General features: G+C 38.6%; 1 protein-coding gene across 4 annotated transcripts in view; it reads right to left on the bottom strand.

The window, feature by feature from the left end:
• CREB5 (cAMP responsive element binding protein 5) overlaps window positions 1-19777 on the bottom strand; it is a 380590-nt gene that overhangs the window by 298967 nt on the left and 61846 nt on the right. For all 4 annotated transcript variants that reach the window (XM_015589514.2, XM_015589515.2, XM_015589516.2 and 1 more), the window contains exons 2-3: window positions 11870-11941; window positions 6102-6195 (exon numbers count right to left, since the gene is read on the bottom strand). In XM_015589514.2, coding sequence (XP_015445000.1) covers window positions 6102-6195; window positions 11870-11923 — 148 coding nt within the window. In that variant the 5' untranslated portion in view covers window positions 11924-11941. The remainder of the gene's footprint in view (window positions 1-6101; window positions 6196-11869; window positions 11942-19777) is intronic.

Raw genomic sequence — 19777 nt, 5'->3', positions numbered from 1 at the left:
CAACTAGAAAAGGCTCTGACAAGGGCCTCACTTAGGACGCATGGCACCAGAAGACATGGATTTAGATTTAAATTAAATAAGTATGTATTCTACATCTATTCACTGTCAGCCAGGACCTACCCAAGTGTTCCAACAGCAATCAAGCCATAATTTTAATTCTCTTTAAAAGAGCTGAGCTGGTAAAAAAGTTGTTAACACTGTGAGATCATGTCTCTACTGGCCAAGGGAACTAAGGGATCCCAGGTGATTTTCTTATCAAAACCTGCCCTGAATAGTGGAAGCTAAAGCTTAATGTTCCCATTAGTCACTGATTGCCTGAGCTCTCCTAAACTCTGTCAAAAGGGACAGGTTTCCAGATGGAAACAGACTGGAAGCCAGTTTTTCATACATGAGAGAAGACTGCAGATCAAGACCACTGAGGTATTCAGGTGAATTATTTAAAATTCTATTTTGCTTGACCAGCTAAAAACATGAATGAGAAGTTAACAATTCCTATAAATACCAATAGCCGTTTGTCACAATGGACAAGAAAATCTGATTTAAAAACACAGTTTTTGTTCCTCTAAATGCTAATGTGTTAGTATAATCTTCCTCTAAAACTTTTGATTACTACTTCTATTTGATGAATATTAAAGAAAAAGGAATTTATAGATTTATATCCAAACATAAATCTAAGACCAAAACATGTTCTTAGTATGTATAGCTCATCAAATCTAGGTGTACAGTAAGAAAATTATAGTCAGATAGGGACTTTGGACAAACTGCTTATCCTCGATTTTGTTTCCTCATATGAAAAAAGTAACCAGGATTAAATGACAATGTATATAAAGGAGGAGGCACAATTACAGGCATCAGATAAGGCAATAAATGGAAGCTACTGTTATTATCATGCTGCCCTCCGATGCAAACCATCTCCACCACCTTCCGTTCATAAAGATCGGATTAATATACATAGTGGGAAGTTGCTCTGCACTTTCACCATCAATAGAAGAAGAAGGAGGGGCCGTGTGTGTGTGTGTGTGTGTGTGTGTGTGTGTGTGTGTGTGTGTTTGCATGCACGCGCATGATTTATTTACTTACTCAGTTGGGTTTTTTTTATAACCTAATTCATTCCAAAAAAAATTTGGAATGGAGTGAGGTATATACCTTCCCTCTAGCTTCCCCCTCAAAATTCCCATAGATTCTTAAATATTTGTAGAAAAGAGCCATGAACAATGGATTTTGATTCTGAGGTTGATGATGACCATTCTCTTGGAGACAAATGTTCTACTTCACTGAATAATATTTTTCCTTTCTCCGTGGTGAGAATTTGGTTTAGAGCCTAGAACTAGAGATAGGTCCTAGTTCCAGATCTAATCCAGGGACACAATTGGGCTCTGAAGGGCCACGTTGTCATTTGTGTTAGATGCTCTGTATCATATGGTGATAAGGAAAATGGAATGAGGAAGCCAGTCTCTATTGCATCTCTTCTGTGTGTCAGCTCAAGATACAGTCAGCAGCACTACACCTGGTTTTGTGGTTTTACCCTCTGGTCTCACCAAATCGACATCTCAGGTGGGAAGCCTGAGAAAGAGGTACATGAAACTAGGCCTTTAAATGCCTAGTAATCCCACTAGGAAGCAAAATCTATCATTTTCTAGGTTGATTATTTCCACGATTCTCTGCCAGCACCTCTCTCTCTCTCTCTCTCTCTCTCTCCTCACACACACACACACACACACACACACACACACACACAGCTTTCATTTAGAATAAAATTTGTTTGTTCATCTATAAATAAAGTTGCCCTTTGGTTCCCATTCTGCTTTTTTTCTGTACAAAACTTGGGAACTTTGTAAATAAGTGGGTTGGAGATTTCTGACAGGAAGGGATTTGGGGATTTCTGGATGCCTAACCTTAATGCCATTAAAATAAATCCAGACATCTTTCTCTTTATTTTTAATACTGAAATCTGATCATATTTTCAAACCAAACAGATTGTGTCACATAATAGCTGGTAATTGTGCAACCTCTGTGTGGAAGTGTACTGTCCACAGTAGCTTCGCATTCTGAACTTAGCATCTAAAAACCTCTGATATCACAACTTCTCTCAGATTCTTGTTAGTTTGAGGCTGTCGCTGCCAATAATTAGCAATGCCAGGTGGAAAATTATTGGGAAAAAAGTCACCTAATTTTCATTATGTCAAACTTGGAATAACAAAATTAGGGAAGAAATAAATATGAGGAAAAACAGCATGAATAATATATCTTCTATCAGAGAACAGCTGAAGGGAAAGACTCGTCCATCATAAGATCAGGACTCTGGAAATGGGCCACGTGGATCAAATAAGAATAATAGGAGGACCAAGGTGGGGGGAGGCCACAGTTTTTGCCCTCGGAATCTAAAACTGCCACCCGCATTCATGTCTGTACTAGTACTGTCCCTTTAGAATGAGAGGTTTTTATGTTTACTGTCCATCCATAAGAGCAGACTCATCTTAATAAAACACCATGACTGTCACTTTTACTACCCAGTCTTGTGGCATGTCAGAGATCATTCTGAGTAAATTCTACTCGGCCTAAATAAAATGGACTTTATTCCAAAGCTAAGAAATTATTTCAGATTATTACAACTCTTTGGACATTGATCCTTGAAGAGTATATCTGTGTCATCTTAATAACTTCCCTAACTTTAATATTTGCAATTAATAAAGGAGATTTTTTTAAAAGGCAAGTTAATGAAGTGATTTTCAAAAATGCAAGATATCCTGAAATTAGTAGTGAACATACCTACCATCATTTATCTTCTTAATATATATCAAACTCCATTTTATCTGAAATAAAATTTTGTGTAATTGAATATTGCTTTAAAAAAAATGGCCCAGGAAGGACTTGAAGATTTTTGCCCTGATGATGCTTACTGATTTAAGATTTGGTTCATACTGTTTCTATTAGTAGTATATTTTGAACTGAATAAAATCATCTTCATGATAAGCCACAACATAGGCTTAAAGTACTTTATTAAATAAAATTTTAATGAACCTATTTTTAATAGATTCTGAAGCTTTTGATAAATTGAAATCTAAATAAATCAAGATACAGACAAGTGAAAACTTTGGTCATATTTGCAATCATAATCTAATATGCTAAAACTAAAATGAGATTTGAGGTAAACACATATTGAAGTCTTTCCTAGAAAAAACAAATAGAAAATCAAAAATACCCAATAGATAACTTGTTACAATTTAGTGTGGACAACACGGCATACGAAATGTCACAGACCTCCGTCTTCTAAATGCAAAGTAATAGAGCTTGACTGGATGGCTCTGTGTTCTGCTCTAGCAAGAAAATTCTACGAGACTACAAACATGCAGAGCAAGTAGCAAGCTTAAAAATTTAGTACTTAATTTCATTGGGAATATGAAATGGCCTCATACCAGCTTCAACATAAAGCATGAGAAAGCAAAAGAAAATATGCCAATATATTATTCATGCCATTTTTCCTCATATTTATTTCTTCCCTTATTTTGTTATTCCAAGTTTGACATAATCAAAATTAGGTGACTTTTCTCCCAATAATTTTCCACCCGGCACTGCTAATTATTGGCAGCAACGGCCACAAACTAACAAGAACCTGATAAGAATAATTGAAAAGCTGCAAGAACTTAATCAAAAAAACTGTTTATAGGCATTATATGAAAGTGTTCACAGACATCTTTAGCTTTTTTTTTTTCAAACCTTCAGATGGGGCCCTTTGTAGGGCCAGACTAGCAATGTGCCTGTAAGATTCCACATGGTACTTACCACGACAGTAGTAATATCTCCACATAATTACCACTTCCTAATACTCACCTACCACCAGGCAGTCTATTTTAGGAATCTTATTTGGGAAAAATAAAGGAAGAACTTAGGAATTTAAGTATTGGCAACTGCAGATCTACAGCCTTGCTACTTGCATATATAGGTTCATTGTCGACCTATGCGGTTGTACCACAGGTGGTTCCATAGAACACCATCAATGATAAAAACAAAAGGATAGACTAGACCATCCTTCGTAATCCTTCTAGGCTTTCATAATTCTTACAAATGTGAGTGTCTGCCTCTCTGTTTCTAGACTTAAGGGAAGACAAAACTATTTCTGAAGAGCCAGCTCATTCGATAAAAACAAACAGGCTGAGAGAGAGGTGGTAGGTGGGAAAGGAAGAGTCTGCCTTTGAACTTTGAGAGTCTTCCAAACCACAACGCTTCTGCACTATTAACAAGTCACTGGTGGATTGAATAAGCTGTGTGGACAGCTCTGTCACCAGGAGCATCCAATAGTGTATGTAAACTGGTGAAGCCTGACAATGCAGTGGCCAATGCAAGTCAGTGGGTTAGGGCCGCAGGACCAAGGGCCTCATCTTTGCCCTGTTTGGTGAGCTTGGGAAGCTGCTACATCTCCCAGAGCCCCTCCTCCTCTATCAGTAAAATACGGGTTGTAATAATAATCCTTCTGACAAAATTCTTAGAGGATTTACTAATAATAGAGATAATAAAATAGTTGTAAAATTTAAGTATCATAGAAATGCTAAACTACATGAGCCAGGCCTGCAAGGGCAGTCAGTCTCTCTTCGGATATTATTATAACATGTTCCTGGTGTACCATCTCTCACAATGCCAGGGCGACCATGGCTCGGGTGAAATATTTCCAGCTGAAGAAGGGTAACAGGAAATGCTTCAACTACCCTGCCAAGGTTTATGAAAAACACTTTCACTCACATTCTTTCATTGGATCTTCACGATAAACCTGTGAAATAGACTGGGAAGATAAAATTATTCCCATTTTATGGAAAAAGGAACTGAGGCCCAGAAGGGTTCATTAACTTGCTCAGGGTTGGATGGCTGGTAGAGGCAGCGCCCGGGCCAAAGTTCAAGTTTCCTCACCCCCTAGCCCTGCACTCTTTCTAATTTACTACACTGCTTCTCAAAATGGGAAGAAATAGCATTTAATTGATGGATTAATTATTACTATTACTTATTTCTGCTCACACGTGCTGAGCACTTGCTGTGATTCCATGCATTACCTCATTTAACATCCCACTGCTTCCTAAGGGAACCTTCACTGCCCACCTCAGTCCAGAATGCGAGCGCCCTCTGCTAAAGTCACGTAGTGTTTTTCCTTACAATACTCATTTCACAATCAAATGCACTTTTACTGGTGTTTCATTGGGGTAAACCCGCCGTAAGTTGAAAACATCCTAAATAGAAAATGCATTTAATACACCTGACCTACCGCACATCACGGCTTAGCCTTGCCTACCACAGAAGAGCTCAGAACACTTATGTTAGCCTCCAGTTGGGCCATTATCTTGAGTTTCTTCTCAGTCATTGCTTTCCTCTTCTTCTCACCAGAAGCAGGAGAGAAAGATGAGCATTTTGTAGACATAATGGGGTGTAGAAACACAAAACATAATAACCAAAAAACACTGACAACACAGTACACTGTAGAGCATCCGTCTTTGACCCTCGTGATCACGTGCCTGACTGGAGCTGCGGCTCGCTGCCACCGCCCAGCATCATGACAGAGTATCACGCTACATGTCACTAGCCTGAGAAAAGACCAAAATTCAAAATTTGAAGTACAGTTTCTACTGAATGCGTATCACTTTTGCACTAACATGAAATCAAAAAATCTAAGTCGAACCATTCTAAGTTGGAAACCTCTCTATATAATGGACAGTCCTCTATTTTAGCCAAGTTTTCACGCACCCACTATATTGTGATGTCTTAGATCAGGGTCTCTGCACCTTGCTTGGCACTCAGAATGGTGCAGTGTGCACTAAAGATGCTCAATTAACAACTGTTTCTTGAGTGATTACAGGTATGTGAGCTTAACAAATATGGAGCCACATTTCAGAATAATAAATATTTACATTCCAGAAAATGAGAAGTCACAGCCCTTTAATTATTTGAGTGAACACTACATTAGCTGATTACGTTTTGGCTTATCAGTATGTCAGTCTCTGCTATACCTTAGAAATGCATATTTTCAAGGCATAGAATTTGCTAGTGGAAATCATCTTATCAAAAAATCCACAAGTATTTGTCCCTAATCTCGCAAAGCCTCTTTGATGACTCCTTACCTGATAACAGATTGTCTGTTTTTATTGAGGGAAACTTCAAAGTCATCTCATGCTTGTGCCTATGAATCATCAGATGGTCCTCTGTTGGGAAGCGCTGTCAGACAAACAGGAAAAAAGGAAGAGGGGAGAGGAGCCATTCAGTTTTGTAATATAAATTTGCCATCATAGAGAGAAGATTTGTTTGGCATTACAAATGTGACAGGCAAAACCAAAAAACCAGCTCTGAAAAAGTATAAATGCATGAGGAAGTAAAATGACAAATCATTTTATGTAAGCAAATGTGCTGGGACATTCCTTTGAATTACACCCAAATATATACATCATTGTTTCCATTATAGTTAATGAAGGCCTTAACCATGTTGCAGAAAAATCTGGCTTAATACTAAGACGTAGAAGATCTCTGCCTTCATCATTCTCTGACTCCCCACGCCTTTCCTTGGAATTCCTTTTAAAGGCCTTTTATTCTTAGACATAATAATAAAACACGGACTATAACCAATTGTAATGAGTCATCAGTAAACTAGACGTTTCCTTGGGAACTAGAGGTTTGCATCTAAGGGTAGACTTTAAATTTGTGTTTAGTTCAAGGATAGAACAAAACAAGTAAAAAAAGAAAAAATAACGTTCAAAGTATTTATATAATATATACAAGAGAAATATGCTTTAAAGAATAAAAGAGAGTTTAAATGAATGTTTATTTATGATCACAAGACTAACTAATAATGGCATCAAGAAAAAAGTGAAATTCTCCCATTTCTACCCACGTATGAGAAAACCTTGTCAGAAATAAGAAAGTAGATGTAGTGAGTAGCACTGGCGTTTTGCAAAACTATTTGGAATTTTTCCCTAGTAGTTATTGTTCTGCGTAATAGTGTAAAATTAAGTCTAAGACATAATAAGTATGCCAGACATTATCTATCAGTTAATCAAAAGTAGGAAAAATGCAAGAAGTAGGAAAAGAATTTTGACTCATGTCAGATTTGGGGAAAGAATTACATGTCTTGCTTAATTATTTGACATCTATACATATGAATGAACACCATGACATTTGTATAGTATGTTTCTGTTTATGAAGACCTTGCACACTCATTATCTGATTTTTTATAATTACACACATGATTTATAGTAATATGACAAATTATTTTTGGTATTCTATACTCTGTACAGTGTAGTAAATCAACGCTTTATTTCTAACTTTCAAAGAATGATATTATGGTTGTCAAAACGTTGCTCCCAAATATTTTCAGATGACTTCTGGTCACATGGTGAGATTGTATTTCTTGGCCCTCTTGTGGTTGGGGGTGGGGGTGCATAGGACTAGTTCTGCCCATTGAGTCACAAATGGAAGCGACATGTCACCCAGATGTGAGCGACTAATACTTGATGCAAGACCCTCTAAAGATCTCCCTCCCTTTTCCCTGTAGCATGGCAATTCACAATATCAGAAATAGTGGTCCCTCAATCATCCTAGCCTCTGAAGGATTATGAAGACCATTTCTGAATTCTGAAGGATTACCAAGAACATCCTGCCAACCTACAATAGAAATGTATGCTTGGGTAATTGAAATAAGCCTTTGTTGTTTTAAGCCATTGAAGCTGTGGGGTAATTTGTTATTGTAGTCGATCCTAGCCTGTACTGACCCAGACTGGTATGTTTTAATAACTGACCTTAACAGAGTATCTGCTTTATCAAAGTCAAATGAAAATACAGCAAAAGACAATAACTGCTGAACATTTCCGAATCTTTGACAATTTAGAAAATCAGAAAATCCCAGTTCTTCAGGAAGGTAATTAGAAATTTTGATTAACATTGTGTACTATGGTAGAACTCTTATCTGCAAATAGTATGGCGTGTTCATGAAAAGGAGGCAATTCACTGGGTTAAATCTTTTGGAATAGTCCAAAAGTAGTTCTTTGAATAAATATCACTTATTTGTTTGTCATTTGTGTCATGTAAATTAGAGAATATAGAATTTACGAAGCATGGTAATTATGCCAGATTTCTGAATACATAGAAGTCTGATTTATAATGACATGTGGTTTTTTGTTACAGGTGTGTCTGTTCTCTATATCACCTTATAATGACTTAATCAAATATGTGACACTACTATGTGTGGTTTAGAGACATAGGTTAAATTTCTTTCTGTCAATAGCCTTATTATAATTTTTTCTATGATATATATAATCAACAAACAACATAGTAACATCCTTCATTTCGTACTTGTAAGCCATTTTTTGGCTCTATACAATAATAGCCTAAAATAGAATATAAACCAGAATACTTATTACATGATAATTTCTATAACATCTCATATTAATTATAATTCTTTCCCAAAAGAGACAATATAGGACATCTGTGATTTCTTTTTTAATTTGGTAGGGAAATAGCAGCAAATTATAAATAACCAAAATGTACAGTCTGTAACAAAGACAGAGCTGAGAGAGGCTATGGAATTCAAAACATGGTTATCTCAGAGGGCAAAGGAACAGTGAAACTGACATTGGACTGTGTGATATCAGAAAGAGGAAGAGAAGCTTGTTTCTCTTTGCTTCTGGGACAAAGCTAATGTATAAGGAGCTGTAACACAAAATACCTCCCAGGTACTACAGCCCATTCCTAACAGAGAAAAGTTCCTTTCCAGGGAGGGAAAAGGGAAGGAAAATCCTTCCATCATCCCCAGTGCAGCAAAAGGACTGATCATTCATACTTCTTCCCCTTTCCATTCCCGGCCATCCTTTCTTTTCCATGTGGGTCCTCAGGCTATAGACCGTTGCTAAAGCAAACGCCATGACCACAGCTGACGCCACTGCGATTTCCTAACCCCTCACCAGGAGACCCTTGGAATCAATGGGCAACTACCACATTTTCTCAAGTCTAATACCTCTTCAACTGAAAGAGGCACATGTTTTTATAACAGCTTGTCAAGAAAAAGAAATACTTCCACATTAAAAAGAGACATCAAGTTTTAGATGCATCCTTACATTTAGATGTGGCAGGGCGTTGAGGGGGCAGTCTTGGAATTTCACCTTAAAACCAAGAAACTATGTAAATCCTCAATTCCCACGTTTGTCCAAACTTTTCCTCAGTCCATTCAGCCTTCTTAAGGAAATCACCTGCTCTTTCACTGAGAAGTTCAAGGTCATTTGAAATGCACCCCCTTCATCCTTTATTGCTACCTCCACCTCAGAATTTAATGCAACTTCCCAGATTCCGTTTTCACTCTCTCCTGTCTCGTAGGCACCCACCTCGCCTCTGTGGAATCCTCTACACCCTATCTCTTCCTAGGATCGGGGCTTCGGTTGTGGACTTTTCAAGCTAACATGCTCACTCCTCCTTGCCCTTGACTAAATCCAGCCTGGCTAGCCTTTAATTTAAAAAAGAACCTCTCTCAAGCTGCTTCCTCCTCAGGCTACCATTATATCACTCTGCTTCCCGTCACTCCCTAGTGCTCTTGAAAGAGTCCTCTATGCTGACCACCTCCACTTCCTCACCACCCACTCACTCGTTAATCCCTTCCAATCTGGCCCCCACCCTGACTCCTCTCTCATAGGTCGCCGGCAAGCACCCACTGCCAAATCCAACAGCCTCTGCTCAGGCCTCTCACTGTCCCAGCTCTAGCAGCGTCTGACACCAGTGACCACACGTCTGTGACATTTATTTATTTATACACTGCCTGATTCCAAAAAGGAAAAACGATGGCTTGTAGCAATACATAAAATAGAGGGAGAGTATCAGTGAAAAGTAGGTGACCCCCAAAAGGGAAGGGATCCAAAAAGAAAGAAGGCTAAAACCAAAATGCAAACCGTCATGCCATCCTCAACCTGGAGCAATGTGAGACATTTAGCAAAGCCTGGAGACATTTTTGGTTTTCACAACTGGGGAATGCTACTGGGAGTAGGCAGAGGTAATGCACAGCCCTTCCCCCTACACCCAACAAAGAATTATTCGGCCCCGAATGTTAATAGTGCCAAGCTTGGGAAATTCCGCCACACAGTCTGATAAGGTATGTGCAGTTCTCTTCTCTCTAACTTATCTAAATATTAGATGTAGCTAACAACCCCTTCCTCAAAAGGCTATCCTCTACTCTCATTCACAACCCTGGACTCTGCTGGAGTCCTAACTCACTCAGAACCCTCTCCGGTCTATCCTAGGTCTCTTGAAGATCCCATTTCCTTAAATGCCCCATCCACAGAGCAACCCCCATTACCTTCCCCAAGTAAAGTAAATCCCCCTATGATACTCTTCAGAGTAGCCTGTGCTCTTCCTTCATGGACAATTGTAACTCGCTAATTAATTGATTAATTGGTCATGTGGTTACAGATTTGATGCTAGACTCGAAGCTCTGTGAAGACGGGGATTCATGCATCTTATGCACATAGTAGGCTCCCCAAAAATGTGTGGAATGACTTGTGCTGGTCTGACAGAATTTTTCCCAGTTACTTATCAACCTATCTGTGTTTTTCCAGTGTTATCTATTTCTAAATAACCTCCAAAATCAGTTTGCTGAAAAACAGTTGAAACTCAAAATAATTTCCTCTACTGCTGTTCTAATTTATAGGTTGGTTGCAAATCAACGTTCACACCAAAGCTCCAGGAGAACCTGCTAAAACTCAACCAAAGGATTCTGGTTTTTCAGTAAGTGGCCAATATCGCCAGTAACACCACAAGGTAGTACCAGCAATAGCATCTATGTGTCCATGGCATCTTCCCTCTAGAGGGCTCCCAGAACCCTCCACAAACTCTCTGCAGGGATAAACAAGAAGGGTCTTTAATGGATATCACCTCTCATCTGACTCCCAGACATTTCTCCACCTCATTCTGCCTACCCCGCCACGTATCAGGCAGGAGACTTGGGCTTAGGGATAGAGACCATAACTACCCATATTGGAAAGATATCTGTGGTCTGAGTTCTAAGCTTCTCCTATATCCTACAGAATGAAGATCTCAGCACGAGAGCGACCACGTGTGGTCATTTTCCAGGGACTGGAACATGAAGATACTCAAAGGGTCAAGTACAGAAAAAGTTACTATCGAGTTCCAAAGGTAAAGTATAAAACTGATTTTAGGTAATGGATGTTTCCAATTTTTTCAAAGAGATCGTTTTCAGTATAATAGTAGTAGTAACAGTAGCAGTAATAGAAACAACAACGAACATTAACTGAGCACTTATTATGTGCCCTCTCAACACTAAACTGCATGCAGTATCTTGTCTAATCCTCACAAGGGTTCCACAACAAAGGCTAAAAGAGGCTTAATTCAGCACAGCTGAGCCAACTTCCTCTCTGAAGATTTAGCTAAGTGGAAAAAGTTGTGGGTTCTAGAAGAGTTATAGGGAGTTTATTTTACTCAAATGGGACAACAAAACGAAGTAGAATCCAATCCCTGATGGTGGGCCATTCCACCGGTGATCCAAAGGCCCGGTAATTCAAGCGGCTGTTGTAAAGGCAGGCACCCCTCCCCCTTCCTTCTGAACTAACAAGCCTGAACATCAGGTGGGCAGGATGCATCTGGCTTACTTCCAGGGGAAAGTTCCAGGTGAAAATGGCCAACACTGATGTATTTCAAGGATGGTGAGGAAAGTAGTTCAAACTATTCAAAGTGGAAATAATAACAATAACGAAGATGAAGATGATGGTGAGGGGACTCTGCGAGTATCTTGGTGAGGAACGAGAGCCCATAGCAGGCGTAATGGCCGAGGGAGAGTCGCTTCTCTGTAGGGAGGTAGATGGGTCCCTTGTCAGACAGAGCAGAGGACCCCCACACTCACCTGGGAGCAGCCCGGGGCACTGCAGACAAATGGCCTCTCCTGCTCCAAATTCATCTTGGATTCTTCATAAATCTGAAGGACCAGAGGAGGGGGAGGAAGAAAAACAGAAAGCCATGAATATCTTCTGCTGCCACCCAAGAAACATGAGACAGGCAACCGTTCGCCCCACCAGCAATTCCCAAGTTAAAACGAGAAAAACATGAACATGAACGCAGGTCCTGCCTTGCCGAAGTCCATTAGGCTGGCTCCCTGCAGTCCGGGTTCCTATTCCATTTTCTTGAGCCCATATTTACTGGACTTTAAAAAAAAACTTTCCTTGGGTTGTTGCTTTGGAAAACCATCTGGACTATGTTATTACCAGATAAGACCCCGCCCGCACCAGCAGATTCCAAAGCCAAGTTCCCACCTGTCCTTTGGAACAGCAAGGGAAGGGGCAGTAGCTGGGCAGTCATTCATGTGAGATCCAACCTGAGCAGCAGATCAAATGATTCGCCCATGATCACCCTGCCCACCAAACTTTAGGATGACCAAGGGATGCAAAGTAGCGCTGAAGCCAGCTTAGCAAACGGCCCGGTGGCAGCCATGCTCCTAAACGCCCTTTCATATCAGGCATTCGATGATGCTTCAGCAAAAATTATCCAAGTTATGTAGGAGTAAATGAAAATCAGAAAAGGCAAAAACACATTACATTGAATATTTTGTTAAGTTAGTTTTACAGGCTGATTTGAAATTAATATTAGATTAAAGCTACTGCCCTTCTGATCTAGGTAAGTTATCTGGAATAAGGTACTTTGTTAAATTTTAATGTGGTCTTTTCTTATGTAAGGTTTAGGTTCTAAGGTAAGTTCATTAGGCAAAAATTAGACATAGTCAAACTTGCCTTTGCAAATCCTCCCAAAAGACCGTAAAAGTATAGCATACATGGTTGTGTGGTTACCAATCTATACAGTAACATAATTTTTTTTAATATCATAAAGAGTACTATATAAATTTGTTACACAATTTAAATCGTTTCTAAATCATACTTTTTGCCAATTTCAGAGTTGACGTTATAGAAGCTGTGTGGCTCTGTTATGGAACTGAAGCCTGCTGCTTTGTCTCTGAGCACAGGAAGCAATTTGCTTCTTTAAAAATGTTACTTGTAAGTGATTCCAAAAGAGTCCCAAGTCCCTTCGCTCCTGAGTAAGAGAGCTCTGCTTCAACTCGTGGAATAATCGCCCTTTGTCCCAGGAAGCTTTATTATCTCAAACAAAACAAAACAAAACCTCCAATTTGTATGTCATTATACCCTTCCCCCAAACACTAATATATTTGACATATATTCTTTGGGAAATAGATGCATATTTTCACTTTTATGAGACACAAAGTGAAAAGACTGGCTGTAGATTACACTGATAGTCAGATATTAAAAACAAAACAAATTTAAAATACAAACTCTCCTCATACCACTATTTCTCCTAATTATATAGTTTTGACCAAGCAATGCCCTTTTCAATCTCCATTTGTAATACTTTCTATTGGTCACCTCTCAACACAGTGACTTACCATAATTTTACAGCTTTCCTGTATCAGCCATATTGTTTAAACTCTTCTACTCTATTATATTTAGAAGGAGGAAAAAAAAAAACACAAATAGCTTTAGAAGCTTTCCACTTGCCCTTGTCTGAAAAAAGTCATGAGCAATTAAAATAACTTGTCATATCCCATTATTCATTTGATTTTGCCATCAATTATGGAGAGCATCCCTCCTCTCTTCTGTAAATGCTGATAACTTACTTCTAAGCCTCAAAATAAAAGGTGACTTTAAAGCTAAGAAAATGATTTTGATCCAAGATAGGATAAACAACAGGGTAATTGGGTTAGTCGTTAATTAAATATGCCTTGTTTTTCTAGTAAATTTTTTTAAGTGCTTTCCTGGAACTTTTCTGTCTCTGTGGCCATGATCCGCCTGACCATTGCCAGGTCACTTAATGCTTCAGGCCTCAATTTCCCCTACTTTACAATCGGGGTTTGAATATACTTCATTCCCGTGTCACACTGATCGGTTAGGAGGCCTGGAAGACATTTCCACATTATGGAGAAAGATCTGTGTGTTTAAATGTGCGTGTTTGGAAGTGGGAGAGGGTTTTATGGAAAGCGTTCCTGGAACTTCGCTCTAATACTAACTATTCTCTATAAAAAAGAATTTGCTATAAGATGAGTCTGTCTTGGACACCACATAAGAACTTTAGTTGCCAAAGTAACAAAAGAATACCAATATTAGTAATATTACTAAACAATATTAAGATTACATGACAGTAAAATGGGAAAGTTCCATATGAATGCATTTATAGCCTACATCTGAAAGTAGTAATTGGCGATAACAATTAGATTAGTGGCCAACTAATAGAAATGGTCAAGATTGGAAGGACGACTGTTGAAGGTTAAAGGAGATTCATTTATAAGCCAAAATGAGGAAAGAGATTGACTGAGCCGGGCCAGTATGAAGAAAAAGTATTTTCCTACCATAATCACAACTCTGACCCAAACCCAGTCCATCAAAATGCTGACTTTTCCCATAAATCGAGGCTCATAATGGTAACAGTTTAGCAATTCTGCTTGATATCAACATTAGCTACCTTATATTAATTATTAGTTATAATTTGCATGTGAGCTGCAACAAATATCATGGAATTATACTTTGATGCTGGTACTTAGAGACAGAACAAGCTCCATCTGTATTTACCCTATCTCAGTGATCCTTCACAGTATGGATGTTACATTGAGAGGAATACAATTGATCAGAGAAACACAGAGTCTGCCCTCAAATAGTTTAGAGTTTAGTCATCAATATGTTCACCTGTCATTTTACTATTTTATTTTTTAAACATAAATGAATCTGTATCAATTTATTACATACTATGGATCCTGTGAGCTAAATGTTTTGGCAACATGATATTGAAATAAAGGTCCTTCAGTAAAATGGCAGCTGCTAAAATAAGTTTTAGGTGATTAATAAAACTTATTAATCACTTAACTGAGGTGAGTGGGTGTGGAGATATAGGTGTGTGAACCTCAGCTGCTTTAATCTGAGGCTTTACAGTTCCCACATTTAGTCCTCTGCCAACAGCACACCCTTGCTCATTCCTTTCCGTGTGGGCGTTTGTGATAGTTTCACTAAATGTTACTACGCTACCATGCAGGGTTCATTACTTTTATCAACTAGTATGATCTGGTCTGATGTATTAGTCAAGAGCCATAGTCCATACTTTTATGGTCTATTATTACGGTTCTTTCCTAGCACATATTGTAATAATTATTCTCTCAGACTCATACTAAAGCCCTGCGTATATTCTTTTATCACCTATCAAATGAGGGCAAATTACTCAGACGTGATTTTGGCCAGGTTGTTCTGCATTTGGTCCTCAGAAGTCAGGCCCCATCCTCTCATTTCCCATTCAGTTGTTTTACTAGCTGAGATGTTTTAATGAACCAAGTGTGTTTGGCAATCACCATACCCCAGGCTCCGCTGCATAGAGCTGACACAGTAGGTGTTCAATAAACATTTGTGGAATGGATAATGAATCCTGAATCATCACAATAAGGCACCCCAAACGGCTTGCCTTTTCTCTACTCCCAAGGGAGAGGTTCTCAAATTTTTGGCCCAGACCAAGTTTTCAGCAAAGCACGAGATTGTGCAGGCCACTCATTCCACCTGTTCCCAGTTATGTCCAGAAAAGAAGTGTCACCAGATTTAATAGGAAAAAAAAAAAATCCAAGTTATTTTTCATGAAAACAATGAGGTGAAACCAGTTTTAATTAAATATCATATGTAAATATAATAATTCATTATAAATTCAACTTCGTAATATGCCATAGACCTCAAAACCACTAAAGTCCAGTCTGTCAGCAATGTGTGGGCTACTCTGACCCCCCGGAGTGCCCTCTGAGAAACACTGAGTGACCTCGTAACTCTGATTAGATGCAGTCATAACTGTGGCAGACTATCTAATCATTTAAAAGTTTCTAAATAGTACTATTTTTCGTTCCTCTTTTCCAAAGTTCAGACTCAATGCTCATTTAAATGCCTCATGAGTCTAATTTCCCTTCAAATTTTTGGAAAACAACACAAAACCCTAATAACAAACCCTAACAGTGTATAAAGTGAGCAGAGGTTTTTCGTAGTTGACAAGGAGATGACAGGCTTGATTTATAATTCAAACCCTCAACTGCCACTGGATTCCTCTGGCCTCGCAATGAGCAAGAATCTCTTTCATTGTTCAGTGTTTGACCCCTCAAATTCCTCCTGGTGTAAAATGGGAAATCTTCCACAATGGCTGACGCAATCCATTCAAAGTCTTTGCCAGCTACTTAGGGATATCCTTGGAACTACCATTTCATGAAGGGCAAACACTGCAAAAAACAAATGTTACTAAAAACTTGGATACTCTGCACAAAATACTGTAAATATGTATTTTAAACTGAAAGGCAACAACGAACCCAAAGGGAAAAAACCTATATCATCTGGTTTGCTGTAATCAGTCAAGAGTGGTGCTTCCCCATCTAACTAGGAAGGCATTACTGATCCTTAGTAAACATTAAACTCTAATCTTAGTGGAATGGCACAAATTTCCCCCAGTAACAGTTGATAGAGACATACAATAGCATGGGATTTGGAATAGCAAAACTCTAAAAACGTTTGAATCTGAAAATGTGGCATGTACTGTTATTGACACCAAAAGTTATGGGACTTCAAAGATGCAAACTGAAACTAAATATAAATAAGCACTAATCATAATATCGATACACCCCAATCGGCTCTGGTATTATTAATCTGGATATGAATGCATTATAGATCTGAAAGAGGGGGTGTGAATGTTAATAGTGATGTTAACAACATCTGTCGGCATTTATCACCCTACTATGATTGTGGAGAGTCTTCTTGGCAGGACTCACATGAAACAGCCCTGCTACCTTGTCGAGCTTACTAGGCTGCTAAAAGGGCTCTAGAGGAGGAAACTGGTCCTTCCCAAAAAGCCAGGAACAGCTGACAAACAGGAGCATCTTGAGTTAATCACACTGCGTGATAATCCAGATTAGTTTTACTTTGTTTCTGGGAACAAAGATAGTTTATTAACTAAATTTGTTAAGGGCATAGCCAATTTGTACTTAGTCTTTCTGAAAAAAAAAAAAGGCAACTATCTCTCTCAACATATTGGTCAGAAAGGCAAAAGCCCCACGTACAATAATAACCCAATAAAAATTCACGAACAACACAGTCTACATTATTTTATTCTAAGATGCCTAATTCTACTTTAAAAGCAAGGATGCAGCATGGTTCTCCCAACACATGGCTGGCTGCTAGGAAGGAGTTATGTATTCAACTTGGGGCAAAGATTTTCTTTCTTTGGGAGAGATATTGTCCCTTTCACTATCTTATTTGCTCATCTGTAAAACAGGATCATCTTAGTAAAACATAAAACGAGACCATTTAAAGAGATATTTGAAAAAGTAATTAATGGTAGCTCATTGCAAAATAAAAGTAAAATCTTTTATTTCAAATATAGCTCTATTTTTCAAACCTGAATATTATAACTTCAAAATGAAAAATAAATACCTCGAATTTCAGTCCAAGAAAATTAGTTATTTTGTTGAGTATGTCTTTGTATCCCACTCTGCATCTGTGTATGTCTCTCTCTCTCTCTCTTGGTTTTTCTATATATCCTCTCTCTAAAACTCTATCTCTCTCTTTATATGTCTATTTCTCTGGTTGTATCTTTGTTTTGTTATGTATGTCTTTCCCTGTCTCTCTTTGACTCTCTTTGTCTCTCTCTCTCTCTCTCTCTCTCTCACACACACACACACACACACACACACACACACACACACAATTTATCAGATGTGTTCTTACTAGCTTTACTGGTAAAAAGATCTAGTAGGCTTGTTTCCTGTTTCAGTGTTATTCTTGATGTGGGCTGCAGCTAGAATCTGAATTTCATTGGGCTATTATTATTTGCAGCTGTGTGACCTTTTTAACCCTGCTTTTAAAGTGACATTTCAGCCCTGAAGCTTGAAACGCCTTGAATGCTGCAAAGTTTTCAAACCAGAGATTTACACAGGGAACAAGAGTGAGAGAGGCACTGTCTGTACCTTCTAAGTGAAAATTTCACCAGAACTTGGCGAGAATTGAGTGTATTACTGGGCAGTTCACTGCCAGACTCTCTCTCCAGAAGTCCTTCACTTTACACGTACCGCTGTGGTTAAACGTTACTATTCCATTCAAACCAGAAGGTCACTGCCCTGAAAAGATGCTCACCATCCACTGGTATCCCAAAGGTTCAGAATGTCACACCCTGAATCGAAGACCTCTCTGAGATTACTTCCCACAGTGCATCATGCTAAGAGACTGTCCAAAGTTCCCTTTGAACCAAGCCCGCTGTTCCCAGGAGGAAAGATTTCCAAATAGCTTTGTTTCTGGAAGCTCACCCAGGCTTCACTTCCCAAACGAGGCCCGAACAGGAGAGAGTGTTGGGGACTCACATCCTCTCCTGTACTTCTGCAGAGGTTTGTGGTTTTATTTATGTGGCATTTATACTGTGTATGAAAAAACATTCCAGTAGGATTGGGTTTTCATATGTTAGATTCCTCTTTTTTCTTTCTTTCTTTTTTTTTTTTTTTTTTTAAGTTTTCCATATGTTTCTTTGGAGATGAGTCCTCTTTTCAAAATTGCTAGCTAATTTCTCCTTAGGTTTCACACAGTCCTGTCTTACAGCTTTCCTACCTACGGGTTCAATACTTCTGAAACACTTGCTAACTAAGCACTAGTGTTGGGTGTTGAAGGCAGCGGAGAATAAGTCACTGCAGTCCGTGAGTCTGTGCCTGACTGTGTGTATTTAGGTCCTTGTTCCTCCTCTTGCACAATACATTTTTTGCAGGATATACCCCACCTCCAAGAAAAGTTTATTTGACATGTATGTAGAGATTCTCAGGTTTGAAAGGAAATTTGGAAGGTAACCAGATCACGGCTTGTTTCTAATGGGGCTGAAGACAGTCTCAGAAGACATGCTGAAAGGCAGCAAACTTTTCCTTCTTACCTGCTCCCAATTCAAACTGAAGAGAAAAGGAAATGGGGAAAAAGAAAACAAAAGGAGAAAAAAGGAAAAGAAAAGAAAAAAAAGCAAAATTGGAACAAGAGGCGATCAGAGATTTCACTGACATTGTCATCTTTACCTTTCCAGAAAGTCTTCCATTGCAATTTAAAATAATTGCCCCATGAAATCTTGAGAGGAAATACTATGACAGCATAGAAATTGACTACAGAACTAGGTATTTTCTTCGAAATGGTCAAAATCAGTTTGCCTTTAGAAAATCGGGAAAGGGTCAGCAGCGCGGTTCTTTCTTCTTTTGCTCGACTGTCGTAAAACTTGTCTCTTTAAAATTATAACACATTCCCAGTAGACTATTCTGCCTCTGGATAATTTTTAGTACATTTTGGGTGCATTTGGTTTTTAAACTGTTTTTACGTAAAATCAATATTTTAAAATATTCTGAAAAAGAAAACACAACTTTCTGGTCTGGGTTTTATTTTCACACATTTGAATGATTTGGATAGAATTGCTTTTCTTTGTATCCTCGTATCTCCAGCAACAATATACATTTGGTCCACCTAATGTGTAGGCGGAAGTAATCTTCAACAAATCATCTGAGACATTTTCTTCTTGCGCATGAATCTGAGCTACAAAATGTGAGACATATATAAAGACAGTGATGATCATGCTAGACCTCTGCTTTCTACAGGGCCTGGTAAGAGGCTGTTTCGTCTTTACTCTTAAATCTTAAAATCACCATTACTGACTTACTATTAAAAGACATCTGAGAATGTCTGTGTCGAATTGGGTGATTTTTTCCCTTGACTCCAGAAGAAAACTA

The sequence above is a fragment of the Pteropus alecto genome, unplaced genomic scaffold (assembly GCF_000325575.1).
Source record: "Pteropus alecto unplaced genomic scaffold, ASM32557v1 scaffold21, whole genome shotgun sequence".
In the NCBI taxonomy this organism is placed as follows: Eukaryota; Metazoa; Chordata; class Mammalia; order Chiroptera; family Pteropodidae; genus Pteropus; species Pteropus alecto.
This window is presented reverse-complemented; position numbering and strand designations above follow the sequence as displayed.